Below are 20,813 nucleotides of genomic sequence, written 5' to 3' on the forward strand. Positions count from 1 at the left end.
TATTAAATTCCAGGTAATATGAGTGATTCTCGTCTCAAGACTCATGTCGGATATTTTCAGTTTCTGTTAAATTCCAGGTAATATCACTGATTCTCGTCCAAAGACTTATGTTGGGTACTTTCAGCTACTCCACGCGAGAAACACACCAACAGAAGGAAGTACGATTTACACGTAGTATTTTAGCACATTGGATTTGTTTTTTAATTATAACAGTATATGAGTCTCTTAGATCTTAACAGCCTGAAACATTTGTAATAACTTCAGAGTAAAAATCCTCAGCACATCTTGAAATATTCTAAACTGTTGGTAGGAATATAGAACTAACATTAACCATAAATAATTGTGCCCATGGTTGATGTCTTTATTTCTGACATGGCTTTAAAAACCTGCTCTTGTTTGTACCTTATTCAGAAAATAAATCTGATTAAAACTGTGTTTTCCGATCTTACAGAAGTGACAAAGTAGGTAACAAGCTGTAGGAACAACAATGGCAGTATTGTATACGCGGGTGAAATTTCCATAAACATTGCATGACTAACATTTGCACGTATCCGAACAAGTAGACTGCCCCAAAGTGAAATGTGTAGTATCCAACCAGGTAATATGGTGCGCTGAGGAACGGTAAGGAGTGCCGCAAGGTAGTGTAGTAGACCTCTCGTTTCGTGATCCAAGTCGTTAGTAACCCCGCAACTACATACGTCCTACTCAAATTACCATTTCTATTTGCCTAAATATCTAAATAATTTTCTTGAATACGGCTAATATAATTCTTTAAGATCACAGGTATGTATGTTATTTAAATGTAAAACTTACTGACATAATAAACTATTCGCGCAATTTAAAATTAAGAAAGGCCACCACCGGCGCCGCGGCCGCTCCATCCCTGCCGCTGAGTATATTGATTCCATCACTGCCCCCTCCCCCTGGGTTGTTCGTGTTTACCACATTTTCCGAGCTACGCTTGTGCAATAGTGTTGGTCCCGCCGAGGCAACTTTTGGTTTTGAGTAACAATTGGATACACCACTCTCTAGATGATTGGGTAAGTCAATAAAAGTACAAATCTCTCTCATATACTTAAATGGATATTTTAGATATTTTATTTACAAATCTTCTTAACGTAAGTACTCAAATAGTACAGATTAAATATTAATATATATTTAAAACACTGTAAATAAAACTTATATCAACGTTTTAATTGTACGTCTTGAAATATTCTATTAAATTTTCATCCAAGAACAAACTTTTGACGCGTCATCTTTCGGTACAGTTAGTTATTTGGCCGGAAGGATCTTGGCCTTTGTTGTCGCATCTCGAATATTGCGCGTCGTTAATATAACAGTTTTGTTTAGCAATTCGCATTGTATTTTTAGTTCACTATAGCAATATTTTACATTCATTTGTAAAATTCGCTTAGTGCGTGCTCTTTCTTTAAAAAATATTACATATTCTATCCTATATTCCAGCATGGTTTCCAAAACACGGAAATTACTATTTTTTAAACTATCATAGTATTGCATTCATGAGATTGTTAGGTTATTCCATTGTGAAATGTAACACAATATTTACTTTAGTGTATTAACAGTTTCTTTAGAAAATCAAGTTAAAAGAATGCTTTTCAAATTTGATTTTAGAAGTGTTTTATACAATTTGTTATTAATTCTGAGGAATCGCTTTTAGGAAAATATTATCTGTAAGAGTTTTAAATAAGTTTTAAAATAGACCATGTGATTTTCTTTCCATGGCAAACATTTAAGTGAATAGAAAATAATATGCATAAAATGGAAAAAAGCGTTATTGTAATTTGTACAAAACTTGTCGCTGAATAAAAATATAAAATTGTTACTTACCTATTGATATTACGTAAATTTGGTTTCATAAAGTTTACATTTTTTTCTAGAAAATCTAGTTTTTGAAACTCAAGCTTGTGCATTATGAACAGTTTCAAAGATACTGTAAAAGTTCTTCCAGAGCCATATAATTTTAAATATCTCATCAATATGTGAACATACGTTAAATCTTTTTAATAGGTATTGTTTAAAAATTACAATAGGAAGTGTAGTATTTTACCTGTGAAATGGTAAAAATTTATTGATATAAATGGCTAAGAACGCTGACTCTAGCTAACGTCAGAATGACAGTCGAAGCTATAATAATTGATTGCAACAGTACACCATGACTGATGTGCTTGAAACCTATAAAAAATAATCCCCGTTCAAAATTTTGAAGATAAAAATATAAAACAAGGCTGAGAGAAAAGCAACAGTTTCTTCTTTCTAAAATTGCACAGTTAATTTCAATTTTGTGAATGGGTTTAACAAACCCAACGAATCGTACATTGTACAAAACTCAATTCCAGTGACCATTCATGCCTTCGAAGGAGAGGGGTCGGCAATTTCGTCCACTTCCCAAAAAATGGTGGGTGAATGTATCTTAAAATTACTAAAACAAATCTTCCATTATTTTATAGGTCTCGTAAAAGATAACAGATCGGCTATTGCTTTCAGGATATCTCTGTGTTTAGGCTTTCCAAAATGGCGGTCTGTTAAAATTAACTTCTGGCTAAATAACTAAATTTTAATTTTTGGTCTATTAGGAAAGTAATAATCAAGATGTTATAAACACGAATAACATTTTTTATAACTAATATGCATTTAGTACAGTCAGATATCAAACAAGGCCTCCTTTTACTTCCTGTTCTTAAATCTTGATTCAAAAGAATAATGGCCGACTCATAAACGATCAGATTTAATTAAATATGGGTATGCACTATGAAATAAACCTATCGACCAATCGTGCATGCCTAATCCGAAAACTAATCTGCTTACTGCTATTGAAGTTTTCTAGGATTTCCCTAAATCCTAAAATGAACCAGATCACAAAAATAGTAACAAGATATAAAGTCTTTTATGTTGTCCAAATTGCCTGTGCTCTAGCGCAAGAACTGAGAAAACTAGTCATAACCGGTCAGAGCTTTTTTACACAATCGGTTTCGTCCAAATTATTTTTGTTGCAGATTCAATGGCGTAATTTTTTATATTCAATATGTTATTATTATCTAGAGTCATTTAACAATAACGGTAGGAAGAGAATACAGAATGACTAAAATAGACCGCCACAATTTCAAATCTATAAGCTCATTTCTTGTTATATCCTGCGGGCACACAGACAATCAATCATTAAAAAAATTTAACGTCCCCCGGTTGACAAAAGAAATGGTGTCAACTTTCAATGACCCTCAGCCGCATTCCATGGTTGGAAATTTACAGTCATAGAATTCATTTTTGAATGTGTAGAAATTATCACGTTCAGATGAAATCATTTTCGACATATCGTTCATATGATAAATTTACTTTTTGTACATGAAGATAGGCTTCAGAGCCCTTTTCAAGTTCGTGTTCTAGGGTGGGCGTTACAACGTAAGAGTGCTCTGAAATTCAATCTTGTCATCGAGTTTGAACGTTGACTTCCCTTTTTCTCTTTACTCTAAATAAAAATGTCACATGTTAAAATCTCACATGCTTGTACTGTTTGTATACAAATTTAATTATCCTGCTACTTTCTCGTAAAAAGAGTAATGTAAAAATATTACCTAACACTCAGCCAAATCCCATGGGCTACTTGCACCATAATCTAACTCAAAATTTCAACATATAGACAGACAGGAATACAATGTTGCCAGTCCCACGAGTGATCGGCTTGCAGTTAGTCTCAGTCAATTACTCTGTATTGCTGCTATAAAGTACAGTAGTGCGACGGTAGGAGTACGCCATACCACATGCCGTAACAGGCTTCGCTGAGGTTACATGTAAAATTACAAATTTATTTACTCTGCTATTTTTTCATTGCCGTCATGGTTACTGATAAGACTTATGCAAAAAATATTCGCTAATGCACAGCCAAATCCTATGAAGTACAAGTCATACCATAATCGAACTCAGTGTTCTTTATTTAAAATGAAGTTTCATGGACAACTTCCAGTCTACAGGTCAGTTTGTTTTTGAGATACCTTACGGCCAGATAAAAAGACAGATAGATAGATAGAAATGAAAATTTTCCAACCCCTTCCCCCCACGAGTGATAGGCTTCGCTAACGCTCAGCTAAATAGAAGAGGAACTCAGTACCTCATGTTAAAAAAATCTTAAAATATTTAATTTGTGTTAATTTCTTTTAAGGTGACATGTGTAAGCACGAGAAACGAGAACGAGAATTCACAATAACAATCACACAACGCACCAGGGCAGGCGAATGTTGGATAACTAATACAGTACTGTATCAGTATCTCACTCGAGAATTCTCGTACTCGTGACTTGCATCCTGTGCAGTGACAACGTCTGGACTGGACCCCAAGCAGCTTCCGGATATGTTTCAATCCTTTTCTTTCCATTCTTTCTGTTCTCTACTTTTGTATGTTTAAACCCCCCCCCCCCACCTGACCAAGAGAATAGCTTCCAATCCTTGAAACCTTTTAACATATAACGATTGAAAATGTCCGAAATCCTGTTATCCTTTCAAACCTGCCATTGACAATAACAAACTTTAAACAAAGGACTGATTAAATTCGTAACTCATCTGTACTTCAGACCCTGTTTTGTCTGGTTAATATAAATCAAGTTCATTAAGTTTCTGATAACATTAATTATCCTATAGTTATATCAATAGTTGTGCTAAAATGTCATTCAGTACTACCTTTATAGAGACTTGGAAACCTACCGCTATTTTGGATTTGAAATCCAAAATACGATTTAGACATCGTAGACAATTTCAAAAATGTATATACTACAAAAATGTTTTTTATGGACTAGATCAAGTGAATTTGCATGTAATTCGACCATTTGATTTATTTATTATTTATTTATTTATTAGAAGTAAAGTTAACGAATTTGTGTTAATTTCATGAATAGCTGTGATACTTCACTCGACACAAACTCGCCCCCTCTGACGACGGAAGTGGACTGCTGTGACAGAATATTATGAGCACGCAATAGTGCATGTTGGGTCTGCATACAGGGGGCCACGCCTCGGCCCACGCCCAGCGGCAGGGTCCAGCGTGGAGGGAACTGTAGATCTGGAGATACTAGCGAAAACATTGCGGCATTTATTACAAAACTACAAACCGTAATGACACACTTCATAGAAAGGCAGTTGTCTTATAAACCCGTTTAGAGCATATATAATTTAACCGTTTCAGGTCAGGATATAATCAAGTAACTTAGGCTCTACAGCAATTACTGATTTCACTCATATTGCTACTATGTTACTGTACACTTCCTAAAACATTGTGCTGCTGCCATATTGAAGCCACACGTCATTTTGATCAAAAAAACATAAGCAATAAACGTTTTTTGTTACTTCTTTTACAGCTTAAAGATCTTTTTTCTATTTTGTTTACGTGTGCAATAGCAAAGATAAAGATTTTATGTAACAATGACATGGATTTTTTTCTTTAATAAGCCTGAATTTGTATTACAAGCTAGTTTTAAATCCTCAATATAAATAAAAGGTAGACCACATGTCACGTAAAAGGCTTCGTTGTGGTTGCATGGAAATATTAAAGTTTATAGCTACGTGTTTTACTATATCACTACTATATCACTACTATATCACTACTATATCACTACTATATCATTACTATATCACTACTATATCACTACTATATCACTACTATATCACTACTATATCACTACTATATCATTACTATATCACTACTATATCACTACTATATCACTACTATATCACTACTATATCACTACTACATGTTAGAGTATCGTATTGTATTCAGCGTGTTAAAAACATTTTTCAATAATTTTCTCTTTGGCCATAAGACCAATGTAGGAAATGAAATGAAATAAAATGAAAAATTGTTTATTTATACAGGCAAAGTTAGGGCCTCATAGCCCTTTCTTACACTTAACCTGTCTGAACAATAATTATTAACAAATATTACCTAAATTAATACTAACACTAATCTACTTTACTAAAGACATTAAATTAAACATTAATCTAAACACTAAAAAACTATAAATATGATACTTCTAAAAAAAATATAAAATAAAAATATAGTTATACAATCATAACACAAAATAATATTACAACTTCCACTATAAATAAGAACCAAAAACTATTAATAATACTAATAACAATAATTTATAAATAAATAATAAGAATATTTTAGAAATAAATAATATTTATGGTATTCTATCTCACTCACACTCCTCACATACAATGCCAGCACCACAGTATCATCATATGTAAAGATGATAGACGATACAGTAAAGTTCGTATCCGTGTTCGCTATATCCTACTATCTCCTTGATCCAGTCTAGAAATTAAATCGGTATTTATATACCTAATCGGTATCGCATAATTCATCAGTGAGAAATAATTGGGATGTCCCCTCGACATTGCTCTATCATAAAAATTGCATTTAGTGTCTCGTGTATTGCTTTATGGTTCCACTAATTGCTATAATCACGGACTCACTCTGCGCTCATTTTTCCCAAATTGTAGTCAAGAAGCGGATGATTTGGTGAATCATGCTAATGCCCAGACCCTCTGTTTTTTTTCCTTCAGCTACTGTAAATATGTCGTGCAACCATTGAGATTATATTTCCTTAAATATTTGTAAGGAAATATAATTCAACACCTTACATAATTTACACTGTTTACACATTCACAATTTTGTTCATTTAGTAAAATACATAATAAATTGATTGATTTGCCATAAACATACTTTATGGTGGAAGTCTATAAATGTAAAAAATTTCAAATAGTGGTTCAATTAATTAAAAATTTGGTCGTGCTGTCATAATACAATGTTTACTCAGAATAGTTAATTACATTTAACAGGCACTTTCAATCCATATTTCATAACTCTAGAAACCAAGATGGGATTTTTTTCTACTTTAGCAACCAGTGGAGCGTAGTCCAAAGGGATTTTAGAAATAAGAATACGCCTATATCTTAGCGGCCCTAAGAATAACCATGTAAAATTTCAGTACAATCAGTTGGATAGTTTGTGCATTAAAGCAAAACAAACAAAGATACTTTCGCATTTATAATATTATTACAGTTTTTGTAAAATGAATTTCGACCTAACCTCATTGCGCATTACTATACTTCCCCTATACTTTATTGAACCGTTCCTCACAGTTGTTATTGAAAATAAACATAAGCAAAGGCACAGAAACAATAACCTGTAAAATGTTTACTTTAAAACGTGTAATAAACACGTAATTTAAATCATAAAATATACTTGATTTAAACTTATTTCAAAATGATGTATACATAAACATAAATTCTCCTTTAAATTGCAAAATTTAAAGAAGAAGGAACAAAGGTTTCTAATTTCAATTCAATATTGTTAAACATGTTGTATTACATGTATTTTGTACAATTTATATTTAATTTCATCTCTTACAAATTCCCAAATTGTCTTGCTATAGATCTCGATACGTGTTTATAATGAGGATCATTTCGACGGCTTGTTATATTTTCTTACCTCCCAAGTGTTAATTTTTTTAATCCGACGTTTTAAATTTTAATTGATTCAACGCTTTAAAATGTTATACATCATGATAAAATTTATGAAGTCAGCAAATGCTCAATGTTTTATAAACGCTTAGGTTGTTTAACTATGTTTTGTCATCTATGGTTTGGGTGAATATAGATTAATTTCTCTGTGAAAGCCGTAATCCATTCGGTACATCCTACATGAAACACTTGATTACATTATATTTTACTCAAGGAATCCTACTGTTCAAAGTTGTTACCCTGAACACCCAAATCATGTTTTCAGATTGCTTTTCAATCAGTTGCATACAGACTTGTGCAATTTAATTTGGTCAATAACCAAAACCTTCTGCAATTTTGGCTAACCAAAAGTTACTCGCTGACCACACTAAATACTATTTAAATTAATATAATGTACAAGTAAATACAGTTAAATAGCTTCCTCATGTCTAAAGTATCCTTAATAAAATAAGATATTTTATGTTTATTTGCGTCATAAAAAAAATTATGGTTGCCTGTAAAGTCGGTTTTACGGGCGAAGATTTTACGTGACAACGTCTTTTTCTCGGTAGAATATTTATTGATATGAATATTATTAAATTGCACAATAGGAACAAGGAATTGAATGAAAATAAGAATTGCACAAATTTTAACTATAGAAATATATTTTGTTTACTAAAACATTGTACATAATTTGAAATTAATTAAAATTTGTTATTGTAAATGGTAAAGTTGAATAAAATATTTACTAAAATTGGAATTTGAAATTCTTGCTAAACACAGTTAAATTCTAACTTCGCGCGTGGTGATTGGTCGGTTTAGTTCGTTTGTTTGGTCGCACTGTTATGACAGGTTAGAGGTTATAATTTGTTATTTTAAATGTTTGACTAGCAATACGCGCTGTTTCTTCTCAATCGACTGAATTACGATTGATTGCAGAGTGATTTAAACTAATAATTTACTTAACACTATCAACATTTGTCAATAGTATGACATAACCTATAAACTCAGTTTCTCAACTTTGTGTCAATCTAACAATTAATCAATCAATCATAGTTTACGATAATGAAATATCAGTGTACAATTATTTACCTTTATTGTTGTAGTTGTTGTAAATGACGAATCTAAGCACTCCACATCGAATAAACATAGTTATCTGCTTTATCCCGTGCGGCGGACCCACAGTTATCTGCTTTATCCCGTGCGGATCCCGTGCGGCGGACCCACTGGACGGGCATCGTAACGTTACCGGGCGTTACACTTTTTCATGAGTGACTCCGAGCCGCAACCTAATTTAAGACGTTGTCACGTCAAAAAGGAAATTTTTTATATGGATGGGATTATATGGGGTTGTAGTATTCCATGAGTGATGCATTAAGCAACAATAGAATTGGATTATTTTACTCTATAAAATTAGAAAAAAACTATATAAATAAATAATATCTGGAACCATATGGTAGAAGTCACAGTGATATAAAATATCATTGTCATAGTGATGTATCTACTATACATCGATGAAGGCGAATTCGCATTTATTACAACTTACAAATGTTAGTTTTGTTTACAACCGGGATACTTGTCTTGTTTGTTCCAAAATAGCTAATGTGATCTGTCATTGTAGTATGCTCTGGTATCGGTTTTGTTGTCCTTTCTTCATATTAACGTGAGCCTAGTTAACAGAGATGACTCCTCTCCTTTAAAAAGAGATTCTGTTACTTGAATTCCAAGTTTTTTTTCTTCAATTGCCATATCTTTCTCATATTTTAATACGCCCAATCATTTATATACATAAACCATCCATATAAACAAAATAAAAGATTATCCTTTTGAAGGAAATAGGATTTTCCGGACATTTACATCGTTCAGAGATACAATACTACGTAACACTACGGTTCGAGATCTGCAATCTGATCTCTTCTTCAAGACCAAACTAATGCATGGTTAAAATCTAGGTTAGACTAAATTCAAAGGTTAATTAAAATCATGACTAACATAGATTTTAGTCATGCATTAGTTTAGTCATTTACCTGAAGAAGAGATCAGATATCAGATCTCGAAACTTGTGTTACTGGTTGTATTGTATCACTGAACGATGGCAAATGTCAGAAAAATCCTGTTTTTTTCACAATCCTTTTATCGTCAAAAACAAACTTCAAACAAAGAAGTATCCTTCTATAGAACTTGAAGGGTTGTGTTCGAATGCGGCAATAGACAATGAATCCATCTAAACGATCTCACGAACTTATATGTAATTACAACATCATGTATTATAGCAGCCATAATCTCAGATCTTTTCCACTATCATAGCACTATACTTATCTTCTTAACTGTTGAACACTATCAAAAATGTTGCTAGTTTTTCACCAGTTTATCCATCCACTTTAACGTTCTTACTACATGACCACTTCCCCCTTTTTACTTTTTCATAAAATAAGCCTTTCCCCTTTTGTGTCTACATCTTTAACATTTTAAAAAATCAAGATTTGGAAATTATGTGTTTTAATTGCACCCAACGCACCAATCCTTATGACAGCAATGCATTTCCTAAATCAATCACTGACTTTTTACCAAAAGCCTTATCACAGTTGACAACGTTTTAAAAATTTAAATGATCAAACTTCAATGCAATTTCCAATATGTGCCGGTACAATTCTGTTCAAACATTCTCCACCTCTGCAGCTCGAACTTTATTAATGATCCAGAGTTAATCTTAAACATCCTGATAATTCAACATAAAGGATCTCACAAAATGGTCTCAGTGCCTTCAAATTTTAGTGAAGTTTATTTTTAAGTATCAGGGAAGTCGACTAAAGGGAATATCAGCAAATAAACCCTTTTCTTTATTGCCAGAGTATTGGAGCGCACTGTTTACTTACCTTTGTTGAACTTCCCTTTGACAAACGGGAGGAACGACCTGGCAAAGAATAACTTATTTACTACTTCTTCTCGTGTATTTCAGCACGCTCGGTTCTTCAAAGCGTGAATGAGTCACTTTACATATTAAGCCAACTTTTATAAGTGAGTGGTGAATAAAAAAGTGACGTATTTGGTCGTGGGTTTGGCCAAAATAAACGTAATTGCAACGTAAAAGTGACTAAACCCTAGAAAATGCAATTGTTCAAATGCTAAATTGGAGAGAACGTGCCAGGTTGCCAGGCTAATAAAATCAAACGCTAAATTAGATTGCCAGGTCGGATTATTGGCACTCACTGTTTTTGTTCTCGAAATCGTGATTAAATATGAGGTTGATTGTAAAACTATGATGATCTTAACAATAGAGTCTGCGGCGTTATGTACTACTGTCCATTAATGTACAGTAATGTACTCTAAGACAGGCATTTGATTAATATTATTTTCTCTCACAACTCAGATCTAGAAACACACGTTGAAGTACAACAGTGCGAGTACGATCTCTTGTCAACCCCTCGTCAAAAGAATCCCGTGTGTAGTGGACAGTGGGTACCGAGCCAGGACAGTGAATTCGAGAGTTCTCGGTTTCGATTCTCGGAGAAATCAATAAAAATTTTCAAATTGTTTGGATTGCTTTCCTTAAAAACACCCTGTAATTCCTTAAAAATTCCACTGGGTTAGAAAAAAAAACTTTTTGGAAACTTGTTCACAGCATAGGTGTAAACAACATACTTTACCATACAGTAAAATACAGTGAAGTGTAACACACTTCAGTATAAATGCATCTTTAGAGTTTTACAACGAATGGTTGTCAGTTTCTTCACAGTGGGTATGTATTGGTCGGTTATCACGGACGTTTTTAGGTTTAGGCAAGTTTCGCAATGCTATAACAAAACAAGCGAGCAGGAAGCTTCATGTGTTAGTATTATCACGGTCCAGATCTGCCGTGTATCCTGTATGACGGGGACGTGAACTGTGGAGGTCACCGGTCCAGTCCAGTGAGTGTTCCCTGTCCAGTAGTAAAATCGTGACGGTGGTGATCCCCTTCGGACCCAGTGAACTTCCTTTTAATTTAGGTTATACAAATGTCACACCTCACCAAGGTTGTTACACTCTGACCTCCACTATAAGCACGCGTGTGGTTCTATGTATTAATTAATACTATTTATATGAGTGATCCGAATGAAATCATAAACATATCACGCATCGTTACGTTAGCAATTTTTTGTCGGTAAAGAGTATTTACGAAAAACCACATAAAGTAAATTATAATATGCAGCCTATTTGACTAAAAAAGAGTTTTCTTAAAAGTGTTATGCCTATTTGTTATGTATATTACAGTGTAATACGACAACTGTAAGATTTCCTACCTTTGATGTCAGTTTCTGCTGCTAGTTTTGCGACGTAATTTTAAGGAATTTCTAAGAGGTATGTATGTTATTGTAATATAATATGATTCCTCTTTTCGGGATATTATCTTTGGTGCATTTATCCGTTATCTTTAAAAGAGAATAGTCCTTGTATCGGTTTGGGGATTGTGTGGCAAGTATTTAGTTCGGTACGCTAGTGCTTAATATTTTATTTCAGGTTGAAATTCATTTTAATCCTCTACTTTTGGCCTACTTTGTACTAATTACATTTACTCAACAATTAATTAATTAGAATTTACTAAATACAAAAAGTGTAAAAATATGACAAACTTTACTCAATACTTTGTCATATTGTTTTAAATGACTGTTTAAGTTAATTGCCGGAAGATAAAGTATGACCGCAATATTTCATATGGCACAGATTTTAGCATCTCACGCAGTAATTTGATAGACTAATCAAAGATTTCGGTTCCATCCAATATTCGATTTTAGAATATACAGGGTGTCACGTATGTAGGCAGCCAAGTTATTCCAAAGATCCGAACAAACAGAAAATGTCATTTCAACAACGGTCTATCCGTTTTCTATCTGGAAATATGTGATGTTTACAAAATTCATAAAACTTGGTATGAATGTGTGTCTCAGTAGTATACATATTCCTTAGTTTGCATTAGTTTGCAACATTTCTTTTTTAAATAGCAGTTATTTTAAAACTGTAAAGCGAAATATCTCATAAACTTTAAATGTGAGTAAAAACCATAAGAGACAAAATGAAGAATTAAGTTCTAAAAATTGTTATAGATATTTTTAAGTTCGAACAACTATTAACTAGGAAATTGAAAATTGTATAAAATAAAAGCTTGCTTATTATTAATAAGCAATTTAAAATTTAAAAAGTATAAAAATGCTACTATATTGCTCTTTTCTTCTGTCACTGAAATTGTATGGTCCAAAAACAACATTTGAGAACGTTTCTCTGTACCGGAGTCTTCTGGTAAAGTACTCTCTGCATATAGCCTTGCGAGCTTCCATTAGCCATATACAAGGTGTTTGAAAAGTCTGGGTACGGCTTAATATTTTACAAACCATAGCAGATAAAATCTACTGTTGGCGAGAGAAAAGAAGAGACCTGGCCCGTGCCGGCGCACAGCTGTGTACTAGTGTGTTGCCGCCCGGTAATTTCAGGCGCTTCGCCCCACAGCCAACCCTGCGAATTGTTTATCCTAGCAATGGAACAGTGAAACAATAATGGAATTACGAAACAGGGCGCGGCAACATACTAGTAGTAACGCCTGCAAATTTCAGATAGGCCAGAATCCAGGTCTCTTCTTTTCTCTCGCCATCAGTATAAACTTTGCACAGTGTCATATGGCTATGTAAACTATTTTTCCTTGCTATTACCATGACATGCCAACCATGGGGGGACGGCCCACAGAGGAAAACATGGAAATCTTAAATTAAAGCATGGGTCGAGTTATACCTCATTTGAAAGAGCTCACTTAGTAGAGTTGAATGCCGCAAACCGCATCTCAAAAGGGTTATCCAATCAGAAATGGCGGGTTGTTTTAGGTACACATTGTGAAGTACATTATGCGCTGCCATTTCTGACTGGATCGTCGTATTCTGATGCGGTAGGCGGCGTTTCACTTTACTAACCAATGGTTTCACTGATTAGCATTTATAAAAAATATAAAAAAATTAATTAAAATATTAAGTTAACTATTTCACCAACAAAGAATAAGATATTAATTGCTAAGATAAAGATATTATCTGCTATGGTTTGTAAAATATTAAGCCGTACCCAGACTTTTCAAACACCTTGTATAAGTATTCTAAACATTAAACTAACGTATTGAGAAATGTGGTTTATTTGACTCTATCTTATTTATATTAGGTTCACTGCAGTTTTCAAGAACATTTCCAACAAATATAATTCGTCTAATTGTTAATTTTATTCCTTGATAACCCTTTGCCACAGTTTATAATTATATTCCTGATATTTAAAAAAATGCATGACGTATAGGAATTGTGTCCTTGCAAAGTAGGTTTCATTACGCATTCATGTAACATCTCTGATGTTTTTAATTCTGTACATTTTAAGATAAAACCGGTCTGAGTTTCCTGTTCAAAATCAAATTATCGATAATGATAAGTTTTTTATTTTATCAATGTGAATTTGATGGCCTTAATGTTCTTTATTACGCTTAACCTTGAACGTCTAAACTCTAGGATTGAATATGGAGAATGTCATTAACTTACTTGCATTAAAACATTAAACCAATATTTAACACTTTTATTATTTTGTGAGGCCTTTCGATATCAAAGATATCTTCTTCAGACACATCACAAAAGTAAATACAAAAAGTAAATATAATAAGAATGTCATTACTTTATCATATTATTCGTTATCTTTTCTGGATTGTATTGTACTCTTGGATATTTCAGAGGTGATCTGGTGTGATTGTGTATCTGTTGTACAGCTCACCCACGAGTATGGTATCGACCGCCGGCCTAGTCCTGGTGTTGGCTGTCGTCACCCAAGTGCTGGGCGTCATCCAAGACTGCATGGAGATTCCTACAGAGCCCAACTTTAAAATGGAGGACGTAAGTTTGATTTGTCCAAGTTATTGCAACTGTCAATGTTCCTTCCGTCGCAGTCGGAGGATAGACAAACTTCACGTGTTCATCATTGTCTAAGATTAATTTATACAACGCCGCTGTTATTACGGTCCATTAGTACTTAAAATGTTACTATAACCACACAAAAAACATAACATCCCTTAAACCTCAGATGAAAGGTCTCAGATTTACTTTCAAATTTGAGCCTTTGAGATCAGAAATCGGTTGGTTTGTAACGTATGAATCCAAATTTTATTTTACTACCATGTATGATAGGAGCAATACTAGTTTTATGATCGAATTTTTGTAAAATTTTAATAACGTATCGGTGTTTTCTCAAAATGTCGACTTGATTTGGTTCCAAAAAATAAATTTATTCCTTTATACTGCTTCGGTATATGGTACAATTCTCATAACTTTGTTCAACAAACTTGTGGTGTAATGAATGATAAGAGAGTATAATCTTTGTTGCGAAGCGTATTAACTTAGATATATTCCCTATTCCCTTTAGAAACTTTGTACGACCACCATCTTAAAACCATAACAGGTATTGAAAAATGCACGATGAAAAATGTTTGTTTTTAATAGATTAAAGTTTATAAAACACGTTTGATTCTTGGCGTTTATTGGGGGAATACTTGCACGAGATAAAAAGTTTGTACAAACTTAAACAACCAATCTTGTACGACAATGAAGACCTTTCTATCACTCATTGTGAGAGAATTTGAATTTGATTTAAAATTTCCATATCAAGTTAAATCTACATAACAGCTAGAAATAAATGTTATATTAATTAATATTAGCAAAAGTTAATCGCCTAAATTTAATTGTAAAGTCCTGTTGTTTCTCGCTTAGGGAAGAAAGACGTCCAAGCCTACGAAATACGGTAGACGAAATCCAAAATTTATTTAAAAAAAAGCCGGAACAGTGATGGGAAAATGAACAAGTATTTTGAGCGCGAGGTTTTGACCCACTTTTACGCCGGATATAAGTTTCTGGTCAACTTTTAACAACCATTATTAACAATTATTACTCGATTGACGATCAGGTATAGGTATCACAGTAACCTTGATATAACGGTTAGCTTTATCGACATTAGTCGATTACAACACAAATCTGATTAGTCGATTTTTACACAAAACTGACACAAATCTGAGTACAGTATTTTGAAGTTCGCGTCCCATTGGTCTCTGACCACTAGCACTTGGACGGAAACATGACAATATTGCACTTACACTCATTCGTAGCATTCATCCAAAGGGTCTTGGTCATTACACGGTACTCTTTATTTTTACACCCTGATTACACCCTGATCATTATTTTTAAAAGTTTTAAATGTCTTTGTAACAAGTGGAGTTGCAAAATACACAATATCTGACCTTCTAATTACTGGTAGACCAAGGATCGATATTGTTACATTTTCACGCGAACTCTGTGCAGGTGGAGGGCAACTGGTACCCGATGGAAATAGTACTGCACCGGAACGACTCCAAGATCTATGGGATTCCGACCGAGCCAAACTGCCCTACTGTGACGTTCAGTGTCGGTCCTAAGAACAAGAAGACCCTGACAATGGTTTGGAACTCGACCGCCGGTGATTTGGATTATAAGTTCACCCAGAAAGGGCTGAAAAGTCAGTGGCAGTCCTCCGGTGAACAGACAGGTTAGCACATACTCAATAGTCGTGACCGATTCTAACAAATAGTAGTATGGCAAACTTGGTGCAAACATTTATAACCACTATCAAGACTTAAATTTTATTAATTTAAAATATACCTTTTTAGTCATATAAAACAAAAGGTTAGCATAAGCAACCAAATTTGCAATTTTTATTATTGAATTTTTTTAATAATATATGTTTTAAAGTGGCTCAAACTTTGATATTTTAAGATATTTTAATTCTTCTCTGTTCATTACATGTACGAGCCGTCCTAATGTTATGTTTAGAATAAGAAATAATCTTTCCTTTTAATGCTAGTGTCAAAGCTACCAATTCTTTCGTAAATACCCACAAAGTAACTGAATCCGCTCCTAATAATCGTAGAAGTGATATGAGTGTTTCTTTTCATACACCAAAGTGGGTTGGAATTTTTTTGAAATGTTTTATGTTAGTGATTTTTTTATATAAGATGGATAAAAATGCCATTAGCACTGCATAATTATATACAGTCTATGAATTTACCGTTTTACGAACGTAAAAACTACCAAACTTACGGAAATCAAGTAATATACGAACCTGCTAAATGAGTACTGATAAATAGTACAATCAATAACTAAATTGTTCAGGTTTGTAATTGAGAGTAAAATTATGGTCCTAGACTTGTAGTAGCTCAAACAATTAATTAAAGGACCACATTGTATTTAAATTCGTAGCCAGTTTATGTAGAAAAAAAATAGAATAAGGAGTTTCAAACATTGATTTTACTTTCTAGTTTGATCCACTAATACATTAATACAATTTGAAAACAGTATTTATTTAGTTTTTGAGTTTCGTTTAACATTTTGACTACTCAATAACTGCCATGCTCTTAAAATATCGGTAAAATCTCTGGTTAAGTTGCGAGACGTGACACACAATATATTACGGGGTATAGCTTTCTCTGCTAGACTTTACAGTAACACTAAACGATTTAAGTCCTTAGTGTAAATTTTAATGAATAACAACAACGGAATCCAGAAGAATGTGTGCAATATAACAGTCATCTTACTTATTGCATCCTGTGTAAGCCGCATACGTGCAAACGAGCTTCAAAGTCAATGTACGACCTCTCTTGACCATTCTCAGGATGAAAGTAAGGCATTTTCAATTTCGAACAGGAGTCAGGAAATTGCTTATTTTTCAAATTTAATCTCAAGACTTTCATTACAGTAGCAACATTAATTAAAGTAAATTACGAAATTCTATATTGAAGGGGATGTGCAAAACATTATATCAATGCCATGAAAATCTATATCTCTTCCAGGAAATTTTCGGCTGTTTCAGTGGGGAGAACTTTGGTGGGAAGGAAAGTATTTTTATGTTTCTTAAATCTAAAATTTATTTTAAAATTAGTAACAATGCAAATAAATTTTAATTACTAGCCACTGTTTAAAACACTGAGTATAAAGCCACTTCTCAGAGGAAGATATTACCCAGTGGCTATGCACAGACTTCGAATGTTTTATGCGAGAGATTTCTTGAAATCTTGATCTTGATCATGTTTAGGAAGAACAAATCTTAGATTTGTCCCAAGAGCATTGCTCGACAGGTTATACTGTCTTCTTGTTTTAATACTTCTGTATTAATACTATTATAGTGTAAGTATTGAAACTTGTTGTCCTTTCCTCTTTTACTTTGCCATAACTGTTTGTAACGTTCAGATCATTGAATTCAGGTAAGGGGTCCATCTTATCGGTGGAAAAAGACAAATACATGATCATCAGGAACTGCTCGAATAACCTCCATTACACAGTCATCCTCTCGAAACACAGCAGCATGTCCCAGGACGTGATGAACGAGGCTAATAACGAAATCGCCAAGCTTGTCAAGTTCCCTCCAGTCGAGAAAAAGTCTCTGTGCGTCAACAACGCAAGTGTTTCTAAGAACCTTCCAGTATCCGTGGTGCTCGCGAGTATATCCACACTGGTGCTGCTACTGCGGCAGTAGGTGGCCGTTATTTATATTAGGTTATTTTGCTGAACTAGTAAGTTTTCACAGCTTTTACTCCTCACGCTATCCCAGTTTGCACAACACGTTATAACCCTACACCTGTCGAGCCTGAGTCTACTCCGTATAGGCTACTTTAGTCCTTAGTTTGAATAGTCTACCCCGGAGAAGATCTAATTGAGTTACTTTACTCCTAAGATAAACAAAAATGTCCAATAAGGCTTTTCCCGTACAGTATTTTGGTGACTTCTAAACCTAATATGAATGTCTGTGTTAAAGGTACGCTGGTTAGCGATGATCAGTACAAGCATTATGGAGGAATTGTTCGCGTGTTAAAACTGGACGACGACTACATGTTCTTGAGCTTCTGCTCCTCAAAACTGAGGCTTTTGAGCACTGTAGCTTTTTCTCGCACAGAAAACATGCCGAAGGACGTTTATGAGGAAACTCTAGGAGTCCTGGAAGCTAAACATTACAAACGGGCAAAAGAGATCCACACTCGTCCTTGCCAGGAAGAGGACAGCAGCAATCACCTGGGTTCGACATTTCTTCTGATCCTGATCACTCTGACGGTACCCTTGTGGCACTAGCATCTAGATGAGCCTGATATTTATCGTGTTTAGCAGATTCATTTGTTGCAATATGCCTCGTTTGCTGCATTCCCATTAGTCTGCATGAACCCCGGTTATGTTATGTTTGTTGTCGTTCTAGGAGAATCTTCGTTGGCTCCCAAGCGAAGGATATCATTTTGTCACCATCACCATTATCATCAACATCATATCATAGAAACATTGCCATAGCTACGATCATTATCATCCTTCATACATATGTAATAGTACCCGTCATTGCTTATGTTTGTTAACAAAAAATAGAGGGTTTGTGGCTCTTGCGAGGATTATAGTCTATAAATGAAAATTATTTTATGACCCATTTATATTTACTTACTTAGCATTAATTGTAAAGCAATGTTTAAAAACTTTCATGAATAAAGGAAATTGTTTTGATCGGCATGAAGTTACGAATGTTGTGCAAAGAGAATATAAGAATGTCAGTACGTGAATGTGGCCTTCTTACTGTATGAAACGTTGTGATTCTTTCATTAACTACAAATATTATGTATTCGTCATTGGTACTTTTGATCTATCGTTTCGCTGCAAGACTTCAACTACACCTACGGAAGAATTGACAGGTCTCGTTAGCCAACTCTCATTGTCACTTAGCCCTTACACCCTTGCTCTCATGCAGTCGGCCCTGGCTCCTCCGTCCCACAGCGTAGAACCCTTGGCGCTTTCTTAGACGCATGCGTAGAAGCTATTTGTAGAGTTGTGCTTTGTTTACTTTTTGTAACTTTTAAAAGGATGTAGGATTAAGCACAGAGAAGTTTCAAAACACTCCAGATTTACTGAGGAGGATTTTGAAAACGATTTAGATTTCTTGGATATGTTAGAAGTACAATAGTTGGATTATTGTTTATTGTTTATGGATTATACGAGTTCTTACTATCAATAGGCCTACTTGTTGTTGGTTGTCAAATCCAAACAAAACTACAAACTTGGTTATCTATATTACATACGAATGGTATAATTGAATGTATTGAATTTTAATTATTTATGTATAAAACGTGTAATGTAAATCCCTTTCTCATATATATTAAGTGTCTTGCGCTTCTGATGGTATCTATTGTAAATAAAATGCACTGGGAAAAAGCATTTGTTTTCTTATAGTATGTGTTAACGTTGTGTCATCTTACGTATATTACTAAGGGAGATTTTTAATAAGTTACTTCTATCAATTACAAATAAAAAAAGTTTCATTTAACTTGATGTCATATAATTACAATTCAGAGATTAAATTTTTAGTCTTTCATATAAAACCAGCTGTGAAATGCTGAAGGTTTCAGTAATCGATTATTGTCTCGGTATAACAGCCTCTAAATATCAGCATCACTTACCAAGGTACTTGTTACAATTAAACTTGTATCTCCCAACACTATTGATTAATTGTTTTAAATTCTCTACGCACGTGTTAAACTGCCCAAATGTAGTAAATTGCTTTGTGACAAACTGCGATATACTAACACACAATGTGATCATTACACCACAGTAGGCTACTCACACACTTTCACAGCTAGCTGGTTTACGGTCATTGTATTGAGATACTGTGTTCTCTAACCTTTCTTTCGACGTTATGAAATGATCAAACAACAACATTCTTAGAATTTATTAAATGAGACGGCGACACCATAGATTACAATAAGACCAAATAGATGGGCTATGCCTATCTTGCCAACATTGGGGCAGGTGAAGCCAGGTCCGCCATGTTCTTGTGGGATAGAAACTCAAAACTACGCTCCGATTAGTGTAAAAATTCAGTTCTCCCGTCTCAATCAACTCGTGATCTACCCTACTTAGAATAAAGAAAATACTTTGAAACTTGGTATGAGTGAATTCAATAAGCTATGGATACCTGTGGTATCATTCAAATGTTCAAAAAATTTAGTTTTGCAATTTAAATAATTAAATAAAGTCGAGAATTATGTTTACATTTTAAAACTTGACATAAAAAAGTTAGTCGGCTGCTACTTTTGCCGTTTTTTGGTCAGGCAAGTTTAAAAACGGTGGAAAATGTTGTTGAATAGTTGAAGTTTTCAGAACATATATTTTTTTTTTAATTAGCTCTTATGGTTTGGCCAGAAAGTTATTGTTTGTGAGACGTTAATTTACGAGTGCCGCGACCGTTTGGAGCTCAACGCTCCGT

At 34.0% G+C, this 20,813-nt stretch overlaps 1 protein-coding gene across 3 annotated transcripts; it reads left to right on the top strand.

Moving 5' to 3' along the window:
• Nucleotides 1-781: 781 nt before the first annotated feature.
• On the top strand, nucleotides 782-20,651 carry LOC124359928. Of its 3 annotated transcripts, none has more exons than XM_046813075.1 (4): nucleotides 782-1,040; nucleotides 14,272-14,395; nucleotides 15,851-16,073; nucleotides 18,336-20,651. In XM_046813075.1, exons 1-4 carry the CDS (start codon nucleotides 1,033-1,035, stop codon nucleotides 18,644-18,646), a joined length of 666 nt encoding a protein of 221 aa, XP_046669031.1. In that variant the 5' UTR covers nucleotides 782-1,032; the 3' UTR covers nucleotides 18,647-20,651. The 3 variants fall into 3 exon arrangements, with proteins under 3 accessions (XP_046669031.1, XP_046669033.1, XP_046669032.1); XM_046813077.1 differs by having other exon boundaries at nucleotides 787-1,040; nucleotides 17,785-18,479; XM_046813076.1 differs by lacking the exon at nucleotides 782-1,040 and adding an exon at nucleotides 11,410-11,849.
• Nucleotides 20,652-20,813: the final 162 nt, after the last annotated feature.

The sequence above is a fragment of the Homalodisca vitripennis genome, chromosome 4 (assembly GCF_021130785.1).
Source record: "Homalodisca vitripennis isolate AUS2020 chromosome 4, UT_GWSS_2.1, whole genome shotgun sequence".
NCBI classification, from domain to species: Eukaryota; Metazoa; Arthropoda; class Insecta; order Hemiptera; family Cicadellidae; genus Homalodisca; species Homalodisca vitripennis.

What these genes read in the sequence shown, in the direction of transcription:
- LOC124359928 (XM_046813075.1), top strand. An exon ending in CCAACTTTAAAATGGAGGAC is followed by an intron (nt 14,396 to 15,850) that starts GTAAGTTTGATT and finishes AACTCTGTGCAG; the next exon opens with GTGGAGGGCAACTGGTACCC. An exon ending in GTCCTCCGGTGAACAGACAG is followed by an intron (nt 16,074 to 18,335) that starts GTTAGCACATAC and finishes TCTGTGTTAAAG; the next exon opens with GTACGCTGGTTAGCGATGAT.